Genomic DNA, 20,502 nt, shown 5'->3' with positions numbered 1-20,502 from the left:
ACATTAATTTATAAAATAGGAAAGCGTTTGTTTAAAACACAGATTATAAGTAGGATCACAGCTACAAAAATAGGCTTAGGAACACATTTCGTAACTTAGAGAGAGAGACGGACCAGAAATTCAGAGATATCTACTGAAGGTTTTGTTATCACTAACCTAATGCGGGTTGTAGGTGTTACCATGATGGGTAGCAGTATAAAATCTTATAAAATCCCTAGACATAAGCACAAATGGGAATAATACAAACTGATAGGGAACAAGGCTTATCAAAGAGAATAGCAAAAAACTTTTGGACTCTCTGCCCATTATGTTGGGAGTTGATTTGGTTCACAATCACTATCTCCACTCACGCAGAAAGATGCATTCCATTCTAGAATGTAAGTGGAGAAGATATTAAAAAAAATGGGGATGATTTTCCACTGGCTGCTGAATTCATGGAGCTTCTTTGAATAGAATAGAATCATTAAGAAAAAATAAAACAAAAATATTAGAAAAAAACCTTCAAGATCATCTGGTCCAACCATTACCCTACCACCAATGTCACCCACTAAACCTTGTCCCTAAGCACCATGTCCAGTCTCGCCTTGAACACCCCCAGGGACGGTGACTCCACCACCTCCCTGGGCAACCCGTCCCAATGCCTGACTGCTCTTTCTGGGAAGAAATGTCTCCATTTCCAACCTGAACCTCCCCTGGCACAACTTGAGGCCATTCCCTCTAGTCCTATCACGAGTCATCTGTGAGAAGAGAAGAGGGCAACCCCCAGCTCCCCACAGCTTCCTTTCAGGTAGTTGCAGAGAGCATGACATCAGGGCAGTATTCCTAGAATACAGATAATATAGCCACTGATTATGATAGCTTTGTGTATATTTTGTACATTTGGGAAATTTCTTGGCACAATTACTTCTTTCATCTGTTGTATTTTGGGGGCCGTGGGTAACAGAGTATTTGGGGTGGAGAGTGTTTTTATGTATGGGGGTAAAATCATTTGCTCCTATTTCCCTTTCCTGTTCATTGTTGACATCAGCATATACCCACTTTATTTCTAACAATACTAATTCCCTCACTGTCTGCTGATAAACATGCTAAGAATCAGCAGTTCGTTTCCAGGAGCAAAACGATGCAACAGAAGAAAAATGAGATAAAGAAAGACTGAATATTTTAAATCTCACATTAGCAACATCAGTACATGCATAAAGGAGACATCTCTCCTGCCAAGCGCTTACTTTCTGCTTAATTGTTGCCATAACATCTCGCAAGTCGCGTGAGGGGAGAAACTGTTTCAAATACCCATCAAATTTTGGATGACTCATCAATATATTCAGCATTTTCCGTCCATAAAACCTAATATAGGGAAGAGAGAAATGAATAACTGTTTTTGCTACAGAATAAAAGTCATCTTCTCCCTCATTTTGTGCATAAACAAATAAAAGGATTAATAGAATATGCTGAGATTTTGAATTCTCACATGCAGTACTTTCATAAGAAGGTGTTATCCATTCAGCAAAGAGAGATATTTACCTCTCCTTGGCACCACTGTGCAATGCTGCCAGCTGAACACAAGAAGCACTGGAGGACACAGAGCAACAGGAAACTACAATTTCACAGTGAAATTGTGGAATGGTTTCTGTGGGATCAAAGGATCCTTTGGGATGATTGGAGTTCATCTGCTTCACTGCCATGATTAATTTGCAATGTCTTGCTACCACTGTACAAAAATTTACCTTCCTTTTACTGGCAGACAAGCTAGGACAAATCAACTTGCATTTACTATTTACTATTCTATAGTACAGGTATACCGTTAGTTACTTGTGTGTTCTTGCCACCTATTAATTGGAATTTAGAGCCATAGTCAAAGTAAGGGAGTTTTTTTGTTTGTATTGTTGATGTTACCAGTTGTATAATCTGCTGCGAAACTACAGCTATCTTCAAGAAGAAATCAGTAATTTGTTCAGCCACAGACAACAATATTATACAACAGATAGAAAGGAAAAAATGTGAATATCGTAAGCAACTAGATCTGCAGAAGGGATTTAGAAAGACTGAACATGTTGCTTGAAGAGAAATGGAATTTTTCTAGGAGAGTCATAACCTTACCAGAAAAAAACACTTGGTATCCTCATGTAATGAACAGTGGACAATGCTTCAGCTTTTCGTTGAGCACACAGGACCAAACAAAGTCGTTTGACTGATTAATCTGAGCTCAGCTGATCTGAATAAAGAATTATTCAAGTCACAGGAATTTGGCAGTGATCCTTCTTGCTGGACAACCTCATGTTACCCAATACCGTTGTTTCCCTAAACACCATTATCCACACAAGGAAGTAACTTTCTTGATGTTTATTTTACCTTCCACTCTTTTGTTGTTTTATCATGGCCAGACATCATACAGCTATCAGTTTTTAGGAGGTAAAATTAAGATCCTCACCTTGTATCCTGATTGCAGTCCTGAGCAAGCTTCACCAGCGTGTGAACCAGCAGCTCAGTACTGTCACGTGTGCCTGACAGGAGCTTCTCAGCTCCAATTTGCTCCATCACGGTCAGTAGGTGTTCAGCTGCAGACTTCCGCACCAGGACATTGCGGTGACTGGAAACGAGAGCAAACATTTGGCAGAAGGAAAGGGAAGGACAGAAATATAGGCATTGGTCACAGCATGGTCTCTGTCATTGCTGGGGAAAGCAGGCATGAGTCCTTGCTGCAATTTTTACCAACAGGAGACGATACTACCCTCAGATAAAGAGAGGAACCATGTACAGGGAGGAGGAAGGAATTCAGTCTCCCAGGACTATCTGATAATAAATTTATTTCCTGAAATTACTGACCCTGAGAAAAAGGAAAATGAAAGACAATCCATGTTGACTTATCAGAGGGTTCCCATCACAGACAGTGCTGCAGTAGGACTGGGGTTTATTCCACCCTTTTATCTCCAAATCTGCAGACCCTTGAAACAACAGGAAAACCTCTTTGGAGCATGAATCTGAAGAATATGCAGCAATGCAGTCTGTTCTTTGAGGCTTGGCAACAGGTACGTTTCCTCACTTTTTGAAAGGCTAAGGAAAGGGTGGTAGCCATTTTATCCAGGTTGTCTTTTCTAGTGCGTGCCTATTCAAAACTATCAGAGACAGCACTAATATTTTAAGGCAGCATCTGCTTCAGATATCTCATGGGAGTCTGCCTGTGAAGGCGCCTGTGGAGTGACTCACCATCTCAAAGCCAACACTTGGCATCAGTTCAAATAGAAAGTGTAGCTCTGAGGACGCAATGGTCAAACAAGCTCCTCTCAGAAGGAGCTGCACTTGTTGAGCAGGTTGTGCCGCACCCAGCCCATCCTCCCATGCGTGCTCCTAGTCCCAGCAATTAGCATCCCTGTCTCTCAAGTTAATGGCATAATGATGATGCATGTTTTTTCCCAGCGCCTCTGTGGTTAGCATTGTGAAATATCAAAGGGCACTCACTGCTGCAATTTCCATTGTCCCTTTCCCCGCAAAGCCACAAGACTGTACTGCCAATCTCTGCAGGGACTTTTGCTTCCCCTTCATTCACCACATCTAGACAGTGTTGACAGACTGTGAGAACAAGTAGGCTATAGCATGGCAGAAGCAGATGACATGAGGAAAGGAATGAGGATGATCAGACATTAAAATCACTGACTTCACAGAAGACAATAGAAAGAGCCTTTCCCTCTTCCCATTCTCTGTCTGCATGCCATCTCTTTCCTCTACCGCACAATTTAAGGTGAGGGATATCACTAAGACAACAACCACATACTTGACCCCACTAGCCAGGAGAGCAGTCATTGCTCGTGCAGGAGTCACGCTCGCCACCATGATACCAAGGGATCGATCAGCTGCTTTCTGAATGAACTCGCTGGAATCCCCTGTCTTCTGGAGCAAAGCTCGAGCGACCTCCTCCACCTCCTGGTCCATGTGTTTCTTCATGACCCTGAAAAGTTCTCCAAGAGTGCTGATTGCAAAGCGAGACACCTTTGAACGGAGGTTGTTCACCTAGGGAAGACATGGGGGGAAATATTAGAATAATCTTGTAAAGAAAATCAATTTCTCTGGACAGAAGTTCCAGGAAACACTATGATTTTTTTTTTTTTTCCTGTGTCCAGGTGGAACATAAGAGCAGAAAATCACAAGCACAGAAAAACATCTAATACCAACATCTTCTGTGGTTTAGGCCCACTGACAATCCAATTTCAATGAGACTGCAGTCCTAAGAAATATGTTTATTCTATGCTTCACACTTCATTCTGTGTGAAACAGGGCCATGCTACTTTGCCCACAATGTACACTGCTTTTATTTCAAGCCCTTTTACTGAAAGGAAATACATAAATAAATAATGTAAGAGCTGATTTTAAACTACAAAAGCATAATTGATAAAGACAAGATAGAGGAAAAGTGGCACTTTCCTCCTGTCCAAATATGTAACACCAGCCATTTAAATGCCCACCCAGGAAATGGAGAATATAGGTTCGTGTCTACAGTCAACTAATTCACAATAGGAACTTGAGTCCGTCTGCTCTGTCTACGCAGAACCCTAGCCGTTGGACTCGAGGCACTCAAGGATCCTGAAGGATCAAATGCAATTACAGCTGCTTTCATTAGTTTTTTCTAGCTTTCAGTGCTGCTCTGGAGTGACCCCTGCTTCAAAAGAGCTCTCCTACAAGGGGAAGAAAGGAACATCTGAGGAGTCAGGTGATTCATTCAAAAGCTACTTTGGAGGCCAGCCCAGTGTTTTTTTCTGCCAGACTTGGTTGTGCTTGCTAATAAAAGGGAACAATATGAGGGCTTGAAGTGCTTGTGAAAGCAAAAATCTGGGACTAGAGACTGGAGTGAAATGAAAGCTGAATAATGGCTCTGCACATGAGTGTATGCAGCAAAAAGGAGGGAATTTCCTCAGAAATATAAAAGTAATGTCACCATCAGATGAGTTAAGCTGAAAAAGGTCTTTTCCTAACTCCGATCACAGACTGGGAGAATCCAAGTCTTGCATATGTAAACAGACAACTTTGAAGAGTCCAACACAAGGGACGTTCAGGCCTTGAACATCATTAGGTACTAGCTAGAAGACAAGGGCTTTAATGGAAAGGAGCTAAGTCTTACTGTATTGTGCAAGCAAAGGAAATTGTAATATATTTGGCAGTCATGTACAAAAGTACAGAGCACAAGGCCACAAACAAATGCTGAGTTGGAAATTCTGTCACAAATGTTTCCAAGGAGCTTAGGTTAGGGCTTTTTTGTTAACTTGATGATGAGACAGTAAACCTGTGTTCAACAGCCCAGCAGACACACAGCTGGGATGCTCCAAGCACCCAGTGGCTGCAATGGAAAATTCAACCAGCACATGGAGGCAATGGATCAATGGAAAGGGCAAATCACCAAAAAGCACACAGAAAGGAAGAAGAAGAGATCATCAGGCAACACAGGAAAATAAATACCTGTTGTCAATCACTAAGATGCTGAAAAAGAGGAAGTAGGAGGAAGCTGAGAGGCAAAGGCTGCAGCATTTAATTACAACTTGGGCAGAGATTTGGTTTGTGGAAAATCACCTGATGAGATCCTCATTTTCTGCATTTGTATACTGCATTATAATGACACCTAGCTCAAAGATGAGAGACACAGATACCCTACATACCAGCAGATGTAGCTATATATACAGACAGATCACACAGATAGGTGACATAGTTATTAGAGGAATGACATCTAAAAATAGTAATGAAGGCAGACACCGAGCACACATGTAAATGAGCAAGTACATATCTACTCTATGCCCCATGCACAACGTATGTGGGACACAGTTAAAAACAATGCTCCTACCTCTTTGGTAACTGCCAAGGTAACATCATGAAGTCTACCAAGAAGGATTTCTGAGTGGCAGATAGCCAGGCGTCTGATGCTGAAGAGTCCTTTCCCCTTCAGCTGCCTGAAAGGCAATTACCAAAATTGATTGATTTTTCTCACCACCCAAGAAGAAGGCAGCACTCCCTGAAATTACCAGGGTGTCAGTTCAAACAAAGGGAGATTTTTCTCACACAGCACTAAATTAAATCATGGAACTTGCTGCCACTGGATGCTGTGGTGGTGAAAGGCATACATAAATCCAAAAGGCATATAGGTGGTTTCAGAGTGGATGGGTTAACTTCTGGCTATTAAATGAGACAGCATCCCTGAAAGCCCTGGCACACAAAGTCCCTGTGCCACTGCTTCCTAGAAACCTGGAGGCTGTGACACGTTTCTGTTTCTTGCACCCTCCCTGGACCCTGGCCCTGCAATGCAGTCCCATCTGGCAGCTACTGAGGGCATTCCTCCCCCTGCCATCCACAGAGGGCAGTTCAGGAGTGAGAATCTGCACTGCCACTCCATAATTGAGTTTGTACCCTGCAATGCAGTCATGAGAAAAAAAAAAAAAAAAAAAAAAAAGGCATTAAAAAAAGCAGTACATCCTAAAAGATTCCACAGCTGGGCAAGAACAGCAAAAACGATGGATTTCCCAGAAAATCTCTGCTTAAAATAACACCCAAAGCAGCAACATTTTATTTAAAAAAATCTGTCATAACTTTGTGAAGGACCTGAGCTGGTGAAGGCACACGATGTGTTCACTGGTTCACTACAACAGCCTTCTCCCAGGAGGCACAGAGGGCTGTAGGGCAGGATGGGAAACCCATCCTCACAGAAGTCTCTGAGTGTAACCTGCTCTCCCCACACCTGCAGCCTCTCTCTGCACCTTACAGAGCACCTGTGCGATGTGGCAGAGAAGGGGGAGGGAGGCAAAGCAAAGTAGCTGCGCAAGGAGGTTGCTTTAAAAATTGAAAAGATTATTCATGGTCATCCTGGTGTGAACAGAGACCTGGTGAGTGTACATGGACCCACAAATCAGAAAGATGCCCGATATCACCTGAAATTCATAGGCTCCTCCTGTCTTCATCTAATTTCAGGATAAATTATGATTATCAACAAAACTTGTTTGGCCCATATTAAACAGCAAAGGGGAAAGTTTATTTCTAAAAGTGCAAGATTCCTAAAGATTTCTTTTTCCTTTTCTTCTGCCATGAGCACCTCAGGAGAAATGAGGGGCCAAGCAACTCTGCACCACTTCTCAGTCTGTTTTGCAGAAATAGGAACTCCCCATAGGCACTGCTGGGTCAAAGGAAGGCCCCATCTGCTACTGCCAGCAGCAAGACCAGAGATAACTCCTTGTGCAGTCTCACCTCAGTCAGTGTCCTGAGGCCCCCAAATCTCTAAGCTCAAGACTGCTTCTGCCTTCAGCAGGCAAATTATCTTGTTCAGCAACCTCTCTTCCCCTAAGCTTTCATTTGCAGCTTCATGGAGCAGAAGGCAAAGCTAGAAGACAACATGGACCTGTTGTGGCTGTGGCACTGCTACAGGACAGGTCAAATAAGAGGATGACACTGTATTACTGCACCATCATTGCTTTGTAGTGGTTTCATGAGTTCTCTTAGGACATCTGGGCTGCCTAGGCTCAGAGATGCTAGAAGAAACTGTTTCTAACTTACCTTTGAACTGAGAGGGAGAAAGGGAGTGAAGAGAGAGGTTTCTTACCAGTCATTGCTGCTGAGCCATGCGAGCGCATCGAGCAGCCCCTGCTCTGGGTGAGAAAAGGGTCTGCTTTCCCAGGCGTCTCCACACTCAGACTCCTCTCCCCACTCCAGGGAGCCCAGAGCAATGGCTGGCAGTGAGTTTGCTGTAGGGAGAGGGTCAGACACATACTCTTGGTACATACTCTTGGGCAAGGCACAGCACCACAGTGCAGACTGCAAACCAAGCTCCCAGCTAAGATAATATAGGAGGGCAAGCTGGCGTTGCCTTCAGAGACTTCTCTGCTGTCTGGCTCATTGCTTCCACCACGCTGGACTCTAGCTCCTTCTGTCAACCTGAAATTTGCACACAAGCCGCCAGCTCCCAAATCCTTACAGCTACCACGGCCAGCTCACAGATTATAATGCTGTGGGTCTCACTCTCTCTGGGAGCCAGCATCACCCAGCAGGACTTGCCACTCTAAGGGTAAGTTCCTGTAGGATTTTGCTCAGGCAAATCCCTAAGGAGCAACAACCAGGGACCTGTGGTATCTCTCAGTACCTTACTCTCTAAATCTGGCAGTGCCTCAGGTTCCATTTATTTCAAGTATTCTAGACAGCTGACAGCTGAGCGTATATACAGTTTAACATACTTTTGGGAATGTAGCAGTTTATGGGGTTTGTTATGAATATTTTCTGTTTCAGCGGTACCCACTGGCTGTATTTCAAAGATGCTGAGGTGAAATTTATTTGTCATCAAATGTACTTGTTTGCAAACTGTGCAATGCCTAAGCTTTCTCTTATGGAAAAAATGCAATTTCCAGTCAAGATACTCATGACAAAAAGCCTTCCAAATGTGAATTGAGAATAAAAATATGTAAATATAGATGCAAATTGTTGGCAAACACACTCTCTTGATGATAAATATACAAGGTATAAGAAAATCTTAATGACAAATGCATTTGCTATGAAAACTATTTCATAATTTTCCTATCTTTCACTCAAAAGCTCATTTCGTAAAGTCTAGATGAAAACACCTGAATTGTCTGGAAGTATTGAGTATAAATATTGCACAGAGTCTAGATGAACTGATATAGACTTTATAAAGTTTTTAAATTACCTTGTGTGTTCTACAAAATATGGAGGATGGAAGAACTGTAAAATCAGCAGCACTTTTTACAAAAATGCTCAAATGGGCCTAAATTTGGATCTTACTGATATTAGCAATGTTACTATATGAATACATAAATATGCATATATACATTCAATATGAATGGACAGTCATGTCAGGCTCATTCTGATCAATTCTGAAAATTAATGAGTAGCACCACTAGAAGATGCCATTTGAAATTTCATTCCTAGCTCCCTTTTTCTTAACTCACAATCATAATACTACGTAATACAATGTGGAAGGGACAATCTCCATGTATTCACCATCTGTTGTATATTTATTGCATTTTAAGCATTTTTAGGTGAAATAGCACAATTGCACCAATGTGCTAATTTCCATGCAGTGGCAACTCTTGCTGCAACAGCAGAAAAGCTAGCTGGAGATCCTGGCAGAAGCACAGACAGAGGGCCACAAGAGTGAGTGGCTACTTGATCACAGTGCTGCCCAGTGAGCACACCCTGCCAGACTGCATCAGAGCTCAGCCCTGCAGTTACAGCTACCTCCCGATTTAAAATACTGTCCTGACCCAGAACCAGTGTTATATTTTGGACTACTAGTACGAGCTTAAGGCTTTACCACTCCTTTATTCAGTTAAACTTTCCAGTGGATCTGTAAGGACCAACTGCTCCAGTATCATCAAGCCAGAGTAGCTCCAAAGTGGGCTTGCTCTCAGTCCCGGACAGGACAGGATCTGGACCTGAGCTCCCATACGCGTTTGGGGAAGGAGCAGTTTGTGTTCTTTGTGGGAGGGAAGAGCCGGCTCACCTGAGGAATGGCGCAGGAAGCCACTGTCCTGGCTGATAACGGGGATGCTGGGCAAGGAGGGCCTGTTGACCCGCTTCCTCAGGGTGGTTCCAATGCTCGATCTGTAGGCATTGCTGGTGCTAGAGGAAATGGGAACTGTCCCATTGATGTGTAGTAGGCCAAAGCCTGCAGAGACAGAAAAACACCTTGTAAGTAGAATGCTGGACAGGGTGATTACAGGCTTAAAAAAATCTAGAAATTTTGCTGGAGTTGGGTAACATTATCTGTTCTTTTAAACAACTACAAGCATAACATTTACATGTTTACCTGGGACTAAACAAAGAATATAGTGATGCTTTCCCCCAAGAAATGAGGAAAACTCAGCACTGTCTTTCCTTTGTTATCCTGTTTCAGAGGCTGGATAGGGAAGCTGCATTTCTGGGGCTCCCACCTCAGAACTCCATACCACCATTTCTCAAAATAATAACAAGAAAAAGAGCAGATAACCTTGTCTGATGCCCTGGGGCTGAGTGCTGACTTCTTCAGTTTGCTGCTGCAGCACTTGTGGTAGTGCACGCTGCAGGACAATCAGAGCCTGTCAGCCGCAATTAAGTCAGTAAAGCTGTGAAGTCATGTGGGTAAAATGTGAGTGCTTGCTAAGGGCTCAGGCATGGCTCAGCAATGCAAGCTCCTCAGCAGGGAATGGTGGGGGCAGTATAATCATTTCCACCAAGAGCGAAAGATCTTCTTTTATCTTTTAATTGGAAATAGTTTAATTTCTGTTCTTCCAGGTTGCAGCTTAGTTAAAAAGCATTCTTTTCCACTTACCAATTCACCTTTCCTATAACCTACTCTCAATTAGAGAGAGGCCAAATCCCAAATGTTATTTGCAAGAATTACCCAGTCTGCAAAACGTGGTAAGAGAAGGCAGGGGGAGGGGTGTTATTTGTGTTCTGAGACTGACTCACTAGGGGCTGCAGGCAAGAAACTCCATGCCTTTGTAATTTTCTTTGGAAAACAGAAATAAAAGGTATTCTAAATTCCGCTCGGATGCAAGTGTAACAGCCTTCCAGTTTGATTCCATATACATTTACAAAACAATGTAAACACAGACAAGTGAAAACAGGCTCACAATTATACCAACCACTTACCTTCTTCGGACATAAACCCAGGGTCACTGCTACATGTGGAGAGCTGCAACTTCTCTCTCTCTTTCTCCCTCTCTCTTCGCAAAATCTCCATCTCTCTCATTCGCTTCTGGCGCATTTTCTCCTGAGCTGACTTGGATATGGTAACATGGATCTGGTTGAAATAGAAATACATCAAGGGACATAAAGAGACAGACATACATGATATCTCATTGGGAATACAGTGGTGGAGTGTCACGGTCTTTAATGGAGTTCCACAAACATCCCAATAGCTTCAAAACGATTCCTCATTTTCCTCATCTCAGCATACAATTATACTCAACGGTGCATAATGCTCCATTTCCATATCCTTCTATTGGGCCAAAATACTGTTTCTCAAGCTATGTCATGAAGACCTGCTCAAAGCAAGAGGGCCATATCAGTGCTCGGAGAGAACAGACAGTTCAATTCCTACAGGCCATGGCAAGGGAGTAAAAGCCATCTGCAATAAGCAGCAATAAGAGGTAATTTGTCGCTTCTTCACGCTTACAGCCAGTAATTGTAGCTGTTTCTCCCTTCTCTGTTTCTGAAGAATTCAGTTGCTCCCTAAGAATGGATGAGTCCAAAAGAGGAGTCATGAGGAAAAAAGTTTAAGAAACACTGATCTTAACATAGTAAAAAAAATGGAGAATAGGACAGCTGTGAGATACAACAATGATTCCAAGGACAAGCTACTCTCACATTTTGTTTTGCAGCCTTGCTTACACCCAACATTATAATTTCTGCTTCCAAGCATACACTTTGCACATGTTCACTGACTAATGACTTACTTTGCCATTCAGATCTGGCCTAAATTGTCCTTCATAAATAAAGAATGCTTCTGACTTAGATATAGCATCATCTCCCCATGTCTGCTGCAACAGTGAAAATGGACTCCCCCTTCCACAACAGAGAAATATTATGATTTTCAGTGACATTTTGTCACTGAAGCAATCACTGACCAGTCACTGAAAAAGAAGGCTGCTCTTACCCTTCCATTGCTGTCTTTCCAGTCATCATCCCTCAGAAGACGAGGGCTCATGAGATGGTCCATCTCCTTGGCCTGGCTGAGAGGCAGATCTGTTAATGTGGCTACAGGTTCATACAAATGTCCAGCAGACTTCACACTACAGGCAACGTGATGCTGGGGAATAGGCAAGATGGGTTCCAGTGTCCGGAGTTCTGATGAGATATGAATACATTGTGTATGAGAATGGCAAATAGCACATGGTTGTTCTAGACAGATGGAGTAATACCATATTGCTCTGGCAGTAGAAATGACATTTCTTGGTTTGCCATCAAACTCAGGTCTACTGAATGATAAAGGTCTCAGTCCTCAGCTCCTGCTAAGTAGAATCATAAAATCATTGAATGGCTTGGGTTGGAAGGGACCCTAAAGAGCATCCAGTTCCAACTCTCCTACCATGGGCAGGGATGCCACCCACTAGACCAGGTTGCCTAGGGCTCCATCCAACCTGGTCTTGACCACCTGCAGGGATGGGAAAGCCACAACTTCTATGGACAACCTGTTCCAGTGCCTCACCACCCTCTGAATGAAGAATTTCCTCCTAATATCTAATCTAAATCTTCCCTTATTTAGTTTGAAACCATTCTCTCTTATCCTATCATTATCTGACCTAGCAAAATTTATGTCACGATCTTTTTTGTAAGCCCTCTTTAAGTATTGAATGACCCTAATGAGTCCTCATTTTTCTTGTACTGGCAACCCCAGACCTGAATGCAATACTCCAGGTGGGGCCTCATGAGGGCAGAGCAGAGGGGGACAATCCCCTCCCTTGACCTGCTGGTCATGTCTCTGTTGATGCAGCCCAGGATGCAGTTGGCTTTCGGTGCTGCAAGTGCACACTGTCGGCTCATGTCAAGCTTTTTGTCCACCAGAACCCCCAAGTCCTTCTCTGCAGGGCTGCTCTCAATGAGTTCTTCTCCCAGCCTGTACTCATGTCCAGGATTGCCAGATCTGCTCCACGATCTTTCCAGGCACAGAGGTGAGTCTCACCAGTCTGTAGTTCACCGAGTCTTCCCTTCTACCCTTCTTAAAAATTGGAGTGCTATTTCCCTTTTTCCAGTCACCAGGGACTTCATCTGACTGTCAGGATATTTCAAATATGATGGAGGGTGGATTTGCAGGTTGATTAGCCGGCTCCCTCAGGATCCACAGATGCATATCATCAGGCCCCATAGACTTGTACCTGTTCAGTGTCATCAGGTGGTCTCAGACCTGTTCTTTGCTTACAGTGGGAAGGACTTTACTTTCCTGGCCACAGCTTAGAGGTTCAGGGACTCAAGAGACATGGCAAGTCTGACTGGCAGTGAAGTCTGAGAAAGAAAACTAGAGTACTGCAGCCTTCTCCATGACTGTTGTTACCAGTTCTCCCTTCTCATCCATCAGAGGGGGTACACTCTCCTTGACCTTTCTTTTCTGGCCAACGTACCTACAGAATCCCTTCCTGTTATTTTTTGCATCCCTTGCCAAGCTCAGTTCCATTTGTGCCTTGGCTTTCCTGATCTCATCCCGACACATCTGGACAGCATCACTGTACTCTTCCCAGGCCACTTTCCCCTGCTTCCACTGCCTGTGTGTTTCCTTCTTACATCTCAGTTTGACCAGCAGGTCCTTGCTCAACCATGCCAGTTTCCTGGCTTCCCTGCTTGATTTCTTACACACGAGGATGGAGAGCTCTTGCACGCTAAGAAAAGCATCCTCAAAGAGTTGCTGGCTCTGATCAGTTCCTCTGTTCCTAAGGATGGTGTCCCAGGGGATCTCATCCACTAGATCTTTAAATAGCTGGAATTTCACTCTTCTAAAGTTCAGGGTCCTGACTTTGCTCTTTGCCAGCCAGACCCATATTCCTTGAGATCATAAACTCAAAAAGGGCACTAGTGGTCTCTGCAGCCCAGACTGCCTCCAGTCGTAACCCCTTTAATGAGTTCATACTGTTGAGCTCCAGGTCCAGTAACACTTTTCCTCTGGTTGGTTTGTCTAATACCTGGACAAGGAAGTTCTTGTTGAGGCACCCCAGGAGTCCCCTGGATTGCTTACAGCCTGCTGTGTTGCTTTCCCAGCAGACATCCAGGTGGATGATATCCCAGTCAGGATGAGAGCTTGCAAGCACAATGCTTCTTGTAGCTGAGACAGAAAGGCCTCAGCAACACGCTCCCCTTGATCAGGCAGCCTGTAGTAGACGCCAGCCACAAGATGTCCTTTATTAGACTGGTCCTCAGCTTTTACCCACAAGCTCTCAACCTGTCTGTTTCTCAGAGGCAGCTCTTCACAATCTATCCTTTTCCTAAGATAGAGGGCTATACTACCACCCCTCCTTCCCTGCCTATTTCTTTTGAAAAGCTTGTAGCCCTCAATTCCAGTGTTCCAGTTGTGGGACTCGTCCCATTACATTTCTGTGATAGCAATCAGGTCATAGCTTTCTAATAGCACTGTGGTTTCCATCTCCTCCTGCTTGTTTCCCATGCTGTGTGCATTAGTATAGAGGCACTTCAGCTGCATCAGTAGCTGTGTTGGACTGAGAAGAGAAATTAAGATTGCCCTTGCCAAAAAGTTTCTTATCTGTTGCTGTTTTGATTCAGCAAGCATCCTCTTTTTCTCATTCACTAAAATATCTCCTGTTTTTTGATTGATGCCTCTACAAAGGCAAGTAGCTATGTTTCCTCCTCTTTGCTGGAATATTTTAAAGGGCATTTGAAGAAAAGCTCAGGATTGCTAGAGTGTTACCGAAAATAGAATCATGTTCTCAAAGCTGCATTCATTCTCCCAAAGGAGTTTCATTATGAATTGTAGTAGATCAACTCACTTTCTGGGCAGACTTACTAAGAGCTGGTTTTCTTAAAGGGAATAGTACAGTGCAGCTCATTCTGAAATAGTCTTGAGCAGAGCTGTTAAAATGCAGAAAAGTAAATGTTCCTTACAGGGCTCCACAGATGATAAAATCATGTGATAGTCAGGTAGTTAAAAAAAAAAAAAAAAAAAAAAAAAAAAACCTTTTAAAATCAGGATTTTTTCCCCATTGAATGGTTAGGTTGATGAGAGAGAGAGAGAGTTTAATGGTATAGCTCATTTCTAGTCCAGAATGTATCCAGCAAAAATGTCACCTTACTTACTCAGCAATACTTCTCCCTAGTTACATTCAGCACCCTGCTGCATATCAGCAATAAAGTAATCATTGCTACAGCATATGCTCGTTACTTGGCAGAGTTAACACTGAGCTGAGATACCAGTGGATCTTATCCCTTTTTCCGCATCAGCAAAATTATTTGTTAAACTCTCCTCTCCCCCATCACTACAAACTCACAGATGGCAAAGAAATAGCAATGGTGTCACTGAGGTTTTCAACTTAAAAGTATTGGCTAACACAGATGCAACTCACACCCTATTTTGTATTGCAGATTTTTTTTATTGCTAGTCATAATGCAAGGAGGAAGAAAAAAAAAATACAGGAAACTCCTACCCCAGCCTGAATCTGCAGAACTGACATTTGCAGATAGAGTAGGGGAACATATCTGTAATAACAAACCTAGCATGTGTGGTTTAAGCCAAATTAGTTGAAAAATTGAAGCCTCAGTTCATTACTCAGCACTTGATTTAGACTTGTGCTTTAAGAAGGTGGAAATCTCAGTTTAGACAATTGCTGCATAGGTTGGATCCTTTATTTTAATCTGTAAATGCAAAATGCACATGGACTCACTATCACTATTTCTCCCAGTGTAAAAAAATAAGCAGAGTTCATGAATCTGTTTCAGATCTCAAGGGGTTTGGTTCAGGATCAGAAACTGTTCTGAGTGAAGGTTTCTTCCTCCAAGTATAGGAGGAATGAGTGGGAGCATTTCTCACTTCATGTGAAATGCCTTGTTTTTCCGCAATCTTTGTACCATTAGAGAGTATGCAGGGGGGGAGAGAGGGAGGTTAAATAAAAAAAAAAAAAAAAAGAAAAAAAAAAGAAAAAAAAGTGTGAAAAAGAACATGAGGGGGAAGAGTTGGGCAAACCTTTTATTCTCCTGTTGTGTATTTCCAGGACCCCAAGGTACTCCTCCAGCTACTGCCACTCAAACCCTGTGCTGGAGTTATTTCCATTGGAACATCAGAACACATCTCCCATTGACAGGGCTCTGGACTAGCCATCTGAGCACATCAAGGAATAGCAAAAAGTTACAGAATAGTTTTCAACATGGCTTTCATGATGCCAACCACGGGTCAGGACTCCAATGTTCATTTTAGGACAGCCATGCCCTGTACTTACCCAGAGATTTAAGGGTCTTCTCTTCTGTTTTGCTGCCTGATCTTGGCCTTAAGAAAATCAAGGAGAAAAGAATATATGAGGAGATAGAAAAAGGAAGGGTGTAGCTTTAAAAGAGGAAAAGTTTCTTAGCAAAGTCACCCTGATGAAGAAGGAAATACATCCCATAAAAACAGCAATACGCAAAGCTCATGAACCGCCATTAAACTTTCAGTTTGCAAAGTCACACAGCTCTAGCTGAAACTTCTAACTCCAGCTGAAGCGCAAGAGTCAGATTCTTCAATTTGGGCCTTCACTATCCAATTCTGCTGTTTCCCTTTTGGAGCTAAGTGGCTCTTACTTTTACAGACATCCTTTCCGATTCAGCAAGAGATGTTAAGTCAGTTTGCAGAAGCCTAACTTTGCCTGGTTCTGACTTAAACTGATGACAGCATCTTGTAACAGATGTCAATACCACTGCTTTATTCTCATGAGGGAAAACTTTTTTTCCAACTGGTATGTAAGTATAAGCAGATTGCATTTTAAAAGCCAATTTTCTAATTGGAACTGTGTTTCTGTGACTCCTTATTTACTGTTACAGCTAGGATAACTTTGATAGTTAGATTTCCCCACACATACCCAAGCAAGTATCGTTCCTCCAGTTACAGACCTGTAACTGTTATCTAGCACCTTGCTCCTTTGATCTTAAAGTTGTATGGAAATATTACAGATCTATAGGATTATACATCTATAAAAAGAGATTTATTTGAGCTCTCATTCCACAGTGAAGATCCAGACACAGAAAATACAACCAACATTTACAAAAGTGCCATATGAATTTGGTAGGCAGCTATATAATAGCCAATATTCACCCTAAAATATTCTTGCAGGTACAGATATTTGCAGTCAAAGTTCATGCACAACACCAGACACTGAATTCAGCTCTATACAATACAGTTCCTAAATGGCACCACAAGAAATACGGAGTGAATTAGTATCAGAGTTCAGCAGAACATCTGCTCAAGGTCCTCTGAAGTCCTGCCTCCTCCTCTCCTCCCCACTCTTAATTTAAGAGTATGACATTGGTTTTGACATCATGTTGGATCACCATAGGTACACAACCTGGTGAATGCACATAAGTTTGCAGAAACATATTGTAGAAGCTGGCTGTGGAAAATAATCTCATGAGATGAGACATGTGAGTTGAACAGCGTACAAAGAGGCAGACACCTCAGCTTACCTCGTCTCCAGGGACTCTTGGGAAACCAGGTGCTGAGAGCTTGGGAGAGGCACTGCAGCACTGCCAGGATCCCCATCAGATGGTCTTGCTGACCTCGGGATAGGGGGAATCAAAGCCACCCCCAGTGACTTCTTCCCATCCTCATCACTGCAATACAGGGGCTGCAGGGAAGCCTGGAAATGGGAAAATACAGTGCTCAGCCTGAGCACACAGCTTTCCTGCTTCATGTCACAAGCAGTTTAGCTGTACTCTTGCCTACCACTTGGTGGGAAAATGACTCAAGCTGATGGAGTCATTTGGCCTGGAATGGGCAATGGAAAGTGAAGTGGTGAGGGAGGATCCATGTCTCACACTCTTGACAGCTCTCTTCCCTTGCTCACCTCTGTGGCAGCAGCCATACTACACCACCTGGCATCCATCTGCTTGGCAGATGGGATGTTCTGGGATGCTGCTGCCTCTGCTAGCTTTTCCTATGGGATTGGAATGGGTTTAGGTCACTATCCCATTGCTGTCTGAAGCCTCCTACCAGCCATTGCTGAATCCCAGCCAAGTCCTCACAAAGTCATTTTGCACCCTGTCAAAATCTGGTTTTCTCAAGCCTGTAATTTTTTTCTACTGCTGCCCTTTAAACAGTTCCCCATCGGTCTTTTGGCCCAGATGCTGTTGTGCTTTCCAGATCTTTGGTGCCCTCCAGCTTCCCCACAATTCATCATTGCAGGCTTACTGGCATTTATTAGGTTCAGCAGAGTTCTCTACCCCACTGTTCTCTGTAAGGTCTCTGCCTGCTAAATCACTTCACTTGGCAATGCCACCCTTTAGGTTCTCCACACCATGGCTAGGAAAGGCAGCTGAGGGAGCAGAGAAGACACACACCTTTCCATAGTATCCCATCATTCTTTTCCTAGCCAAAGAGTCAAATCAGGACCTGTTTGAACTCCAGCGAAACCAACCGAGTTAATGTCAGGGATACATATGGCACTGCAGGGATGAAATAAAATGCACTAGCTTTTTGTTGGTTTTCGTGTTTACAAGAGCTGCATTGCCCTGCACATCATGGAAAAATCAAAACAACTGCAACTCATGTCCCTCCTGCAAAACTAATCATGTGGATGGGCTCTGGACTCCGTTCCCCCTGACCTGAATTGCCAGTTCCTACCACCTAACCTTGGGCAGTCCCATGGAAGACAATGAAGCTGCACAGGGGCCCCTGAACTCCAGAAATATTGTTAGAAGTAACCGTGCAGAAGGACATGGCTGTACCTGGACCTCAAAGTTCAGTTTGCAGGACTGCCCACTCCAGCAAACATTTTTTTCATTCTAGACCAGACAGAGCTGGTATAAAAAGACACCAATACACTGTCATGTCCACAATAACACCCGTGTACACAGCACAGATGGTTCACAGATATTTGTATTTTACTAACTGTAGAAGGATATGCTTGGCCAGATTAAACACATTTGGTTGCTCTGTGTGGTTGCTGGTGTTTTTCTTTGTCATAAAACACAACAGGAGATCTTAGAGAGTACAGAAACTATTTGAAGAAGTATTCTTATTCTCTTATTCATATACACTGGAGACATAAAGCCTGCTGTACACACACTGCAAAGACAGCTGAAAATGCAACACCCAGCTGAGTTCTTCCTTGGCTCAGCTGCTACCCTGGGCTCACGCCATGGGGGAAAGATCTCAGAGGTCTGCCTACAAGAATAAACTGAAAATTCACCATGTATGATTTAGTTTGTTTTCTTTACTTTACACCCTTTTACCTCTGACATCAATTCCTTGTGGTTCCCTTCACTGCTGCCACAGCCTGTGCTATTCTCTTCCTGCTCCCTGTTGCTTGTCCAGCTGGGCTCCGGGGAAGGAAGTCTGTTCTGGATGGGAGGCACGGGCCTGGAGGTTGCCAGGAGCCTCTGGGAAGCTGACCTGGAAACTGCTGGCTTCAGAGTAATCTCCTTGGATTCACTGCTGTCAGTCACGCCTACAAAGTGGGCACAAAGTGTAAGAGAAGCAGATCTTCAAACACAAAGCACCTGAAACTGGGTATTACATTTGAAAGATTTATTGGAAATTTGTAAGTAGCTGCACAGTGTTCATGCTGGCAGCCACTTGAAGCAGGCCAGTGGACAACATCTATGCATTTCCACAGAGCCACCAGAGGAACACCCTGCTCCTCTGGGCTCCCATCAAGACAGCAGGGAGCCCACAGACCTGTGCCAACTTGGAATAAGTCACCTGCACATATACACAGCCACTCCTCTCCCTGTGCCACAGCAGTACACCCCTATAAGCAGCAGGAGGGCTACACAGGGGACAGAGCAGGGAAGGTTATTGCAGGGGGGCATATTTAGTAGAGATCTGTTCACTGGGAATGTGTGCTAGCTCTCTAGCCTGGGACAGACCCTGCCTCCTGCACAAGAGTGTTCAGGCTCCAGTCTTACCTCTCTGTGGTGCTAATACGCCCTCAGACATCCTTCTCTTCTTCAGCTTGTCCTTGATCTGAGCAGTTTCCAGGGCAGCACTGCTCACCTCCCTCTCTTGGGGGTCCTGCATCAAGGCTGGGTGAGGAAAATGGGAGAGAACACCTCCAGCCCCAGCACTGAGGTCATGCACAGTAGCCTTGCTGTCTCTGTCCTCCAGGGAAGAGATGGCCCCTGGTTCTGGAGACTCCCCACCTCCATCCTCTAAACTAGGCTGCTGCTTCTTCATCTGGGTTGTTAGCATAGACTGAAGAGAAGCTGAAAATCAGACAAAAAAGGAAGTGAGTTACTTAATCTCACTGTTTTACAATCAACCCACCTAAGGAGTCAGGCATTCAAGGTTTGCTGTTGTTGTTTTAATAATTCAGAAGATCGTTTTGTTATTTTTCATAAAACTAGCATCAGTTTAATTATTATGAACAGCATTGAGCTAGCAAGCCAGGAGAGAGAGGTCAAAGGCCCTGCTAATAAGAGGGGAAAAAAGATTTCCATTTCAGGCCTTGGCTTCAGTCAGCACTACCAGTAAAGACCTTAATGGTACTACCAGTATTTCTGCAAAGCAGAAGGACGTCTTAGCAAGCAAGCAAACCTTATCAGTGTTTCTGCAGCACCACCCTGTCCTCAACATCAGATCTGATGGGCAAGCAGAGAAAGAACTTGGAATTTACCTGTAGTGAGACCACATGCTGATAGCAAGGATAGATACAGAACTCATATCACATTACAATGACCATTTAGTCAGGCCACAGTCTCTATCATGGCTGGCAATTTGGCTACCATGGATTAAGTATAAAGCGTAATGTACTAATGATAAAGAAACGTGATGCCAAGCACACCACTGGAGGAGTACAGGATCATCTGCATCTCTCTGTCTGCCACCTACTCTGACACAGAGCCAACACAAGGACTGAC

General features: G+C 43.6%; 1 protein-coding gene across 2 annotated transcripts in view; it reads right to left on the bottom strand.

Moving 5' to 3' along the window:
* TOGARAM2 (TOG array regulator of axonemal microtubules 2) overlaps window positions 1–20,502 on the bottom strand; it is a 58,000-nt gene that overhangs the window by 11,661 nt on the left and 25,837 nt on the right. For both annotated transcript variants that reach the window (XM_084513102.1, XM_084513103.1), the window contains exons 5-16: window positions 19,552–19,848; window positions 18,877–19,091; window positions 17,110–17,282; window positions 15,894–15,940; window positions 11,615–11,805; window positions 10,609–10,759; window positions 9,479–9,643; window positions 7,568–7,709; window positions 5,825–5,930; window positions 3,770–4,005; window positions 2,429–2,587; window positions 1,227–1,344 (exon numbers count right to left, since the gene is read on the bottom strand). In XM_084513102.1, the coding sequence (XP_084369228.1) occupies window positions 1,227–1,344; window positions 2,429–2,587; window positions 3,770–4,005; window positions 5,825–5,930; window positions 7,568–7,709; window positions 9,479–9,643; window positions 10,609–10,759; window positions 11,615–11,805; window positions 15,894–15,940; window positions 17,110–17,282; window positions 18,877–19,091; window positions 19,552–19,848 (2,000 nt within the window). The remainder of the gene's footprint in view (window positions 1–1,226; window positions 1,345–2,428; window positions 2,588–3,769; window positions 4,006–5,824; window positions 5,931–7,567; window positions 7,710–9,478; window positions 9,644–10,608; window positions 10,760–11,614; window positions 11,806–15,893; window positions 15,941–17,109; window positions 17,283–18,876; window positions 19,092–19,551; window positions 19,849–20,502) is intronic.

Source organism: Aythya ferina, assembly GCF_964211825.1.
Source record: "Aythya ferina genome assembly, chromosome: 3".
NCBI lineage: Eukaryota > Metazoa > Chordata > Aves > Anseriformes > Anatidae > Aythya > Aythya ferina.
This window is presented reverse-complemented; position numbering and strand designations above follow the sequence as displayed.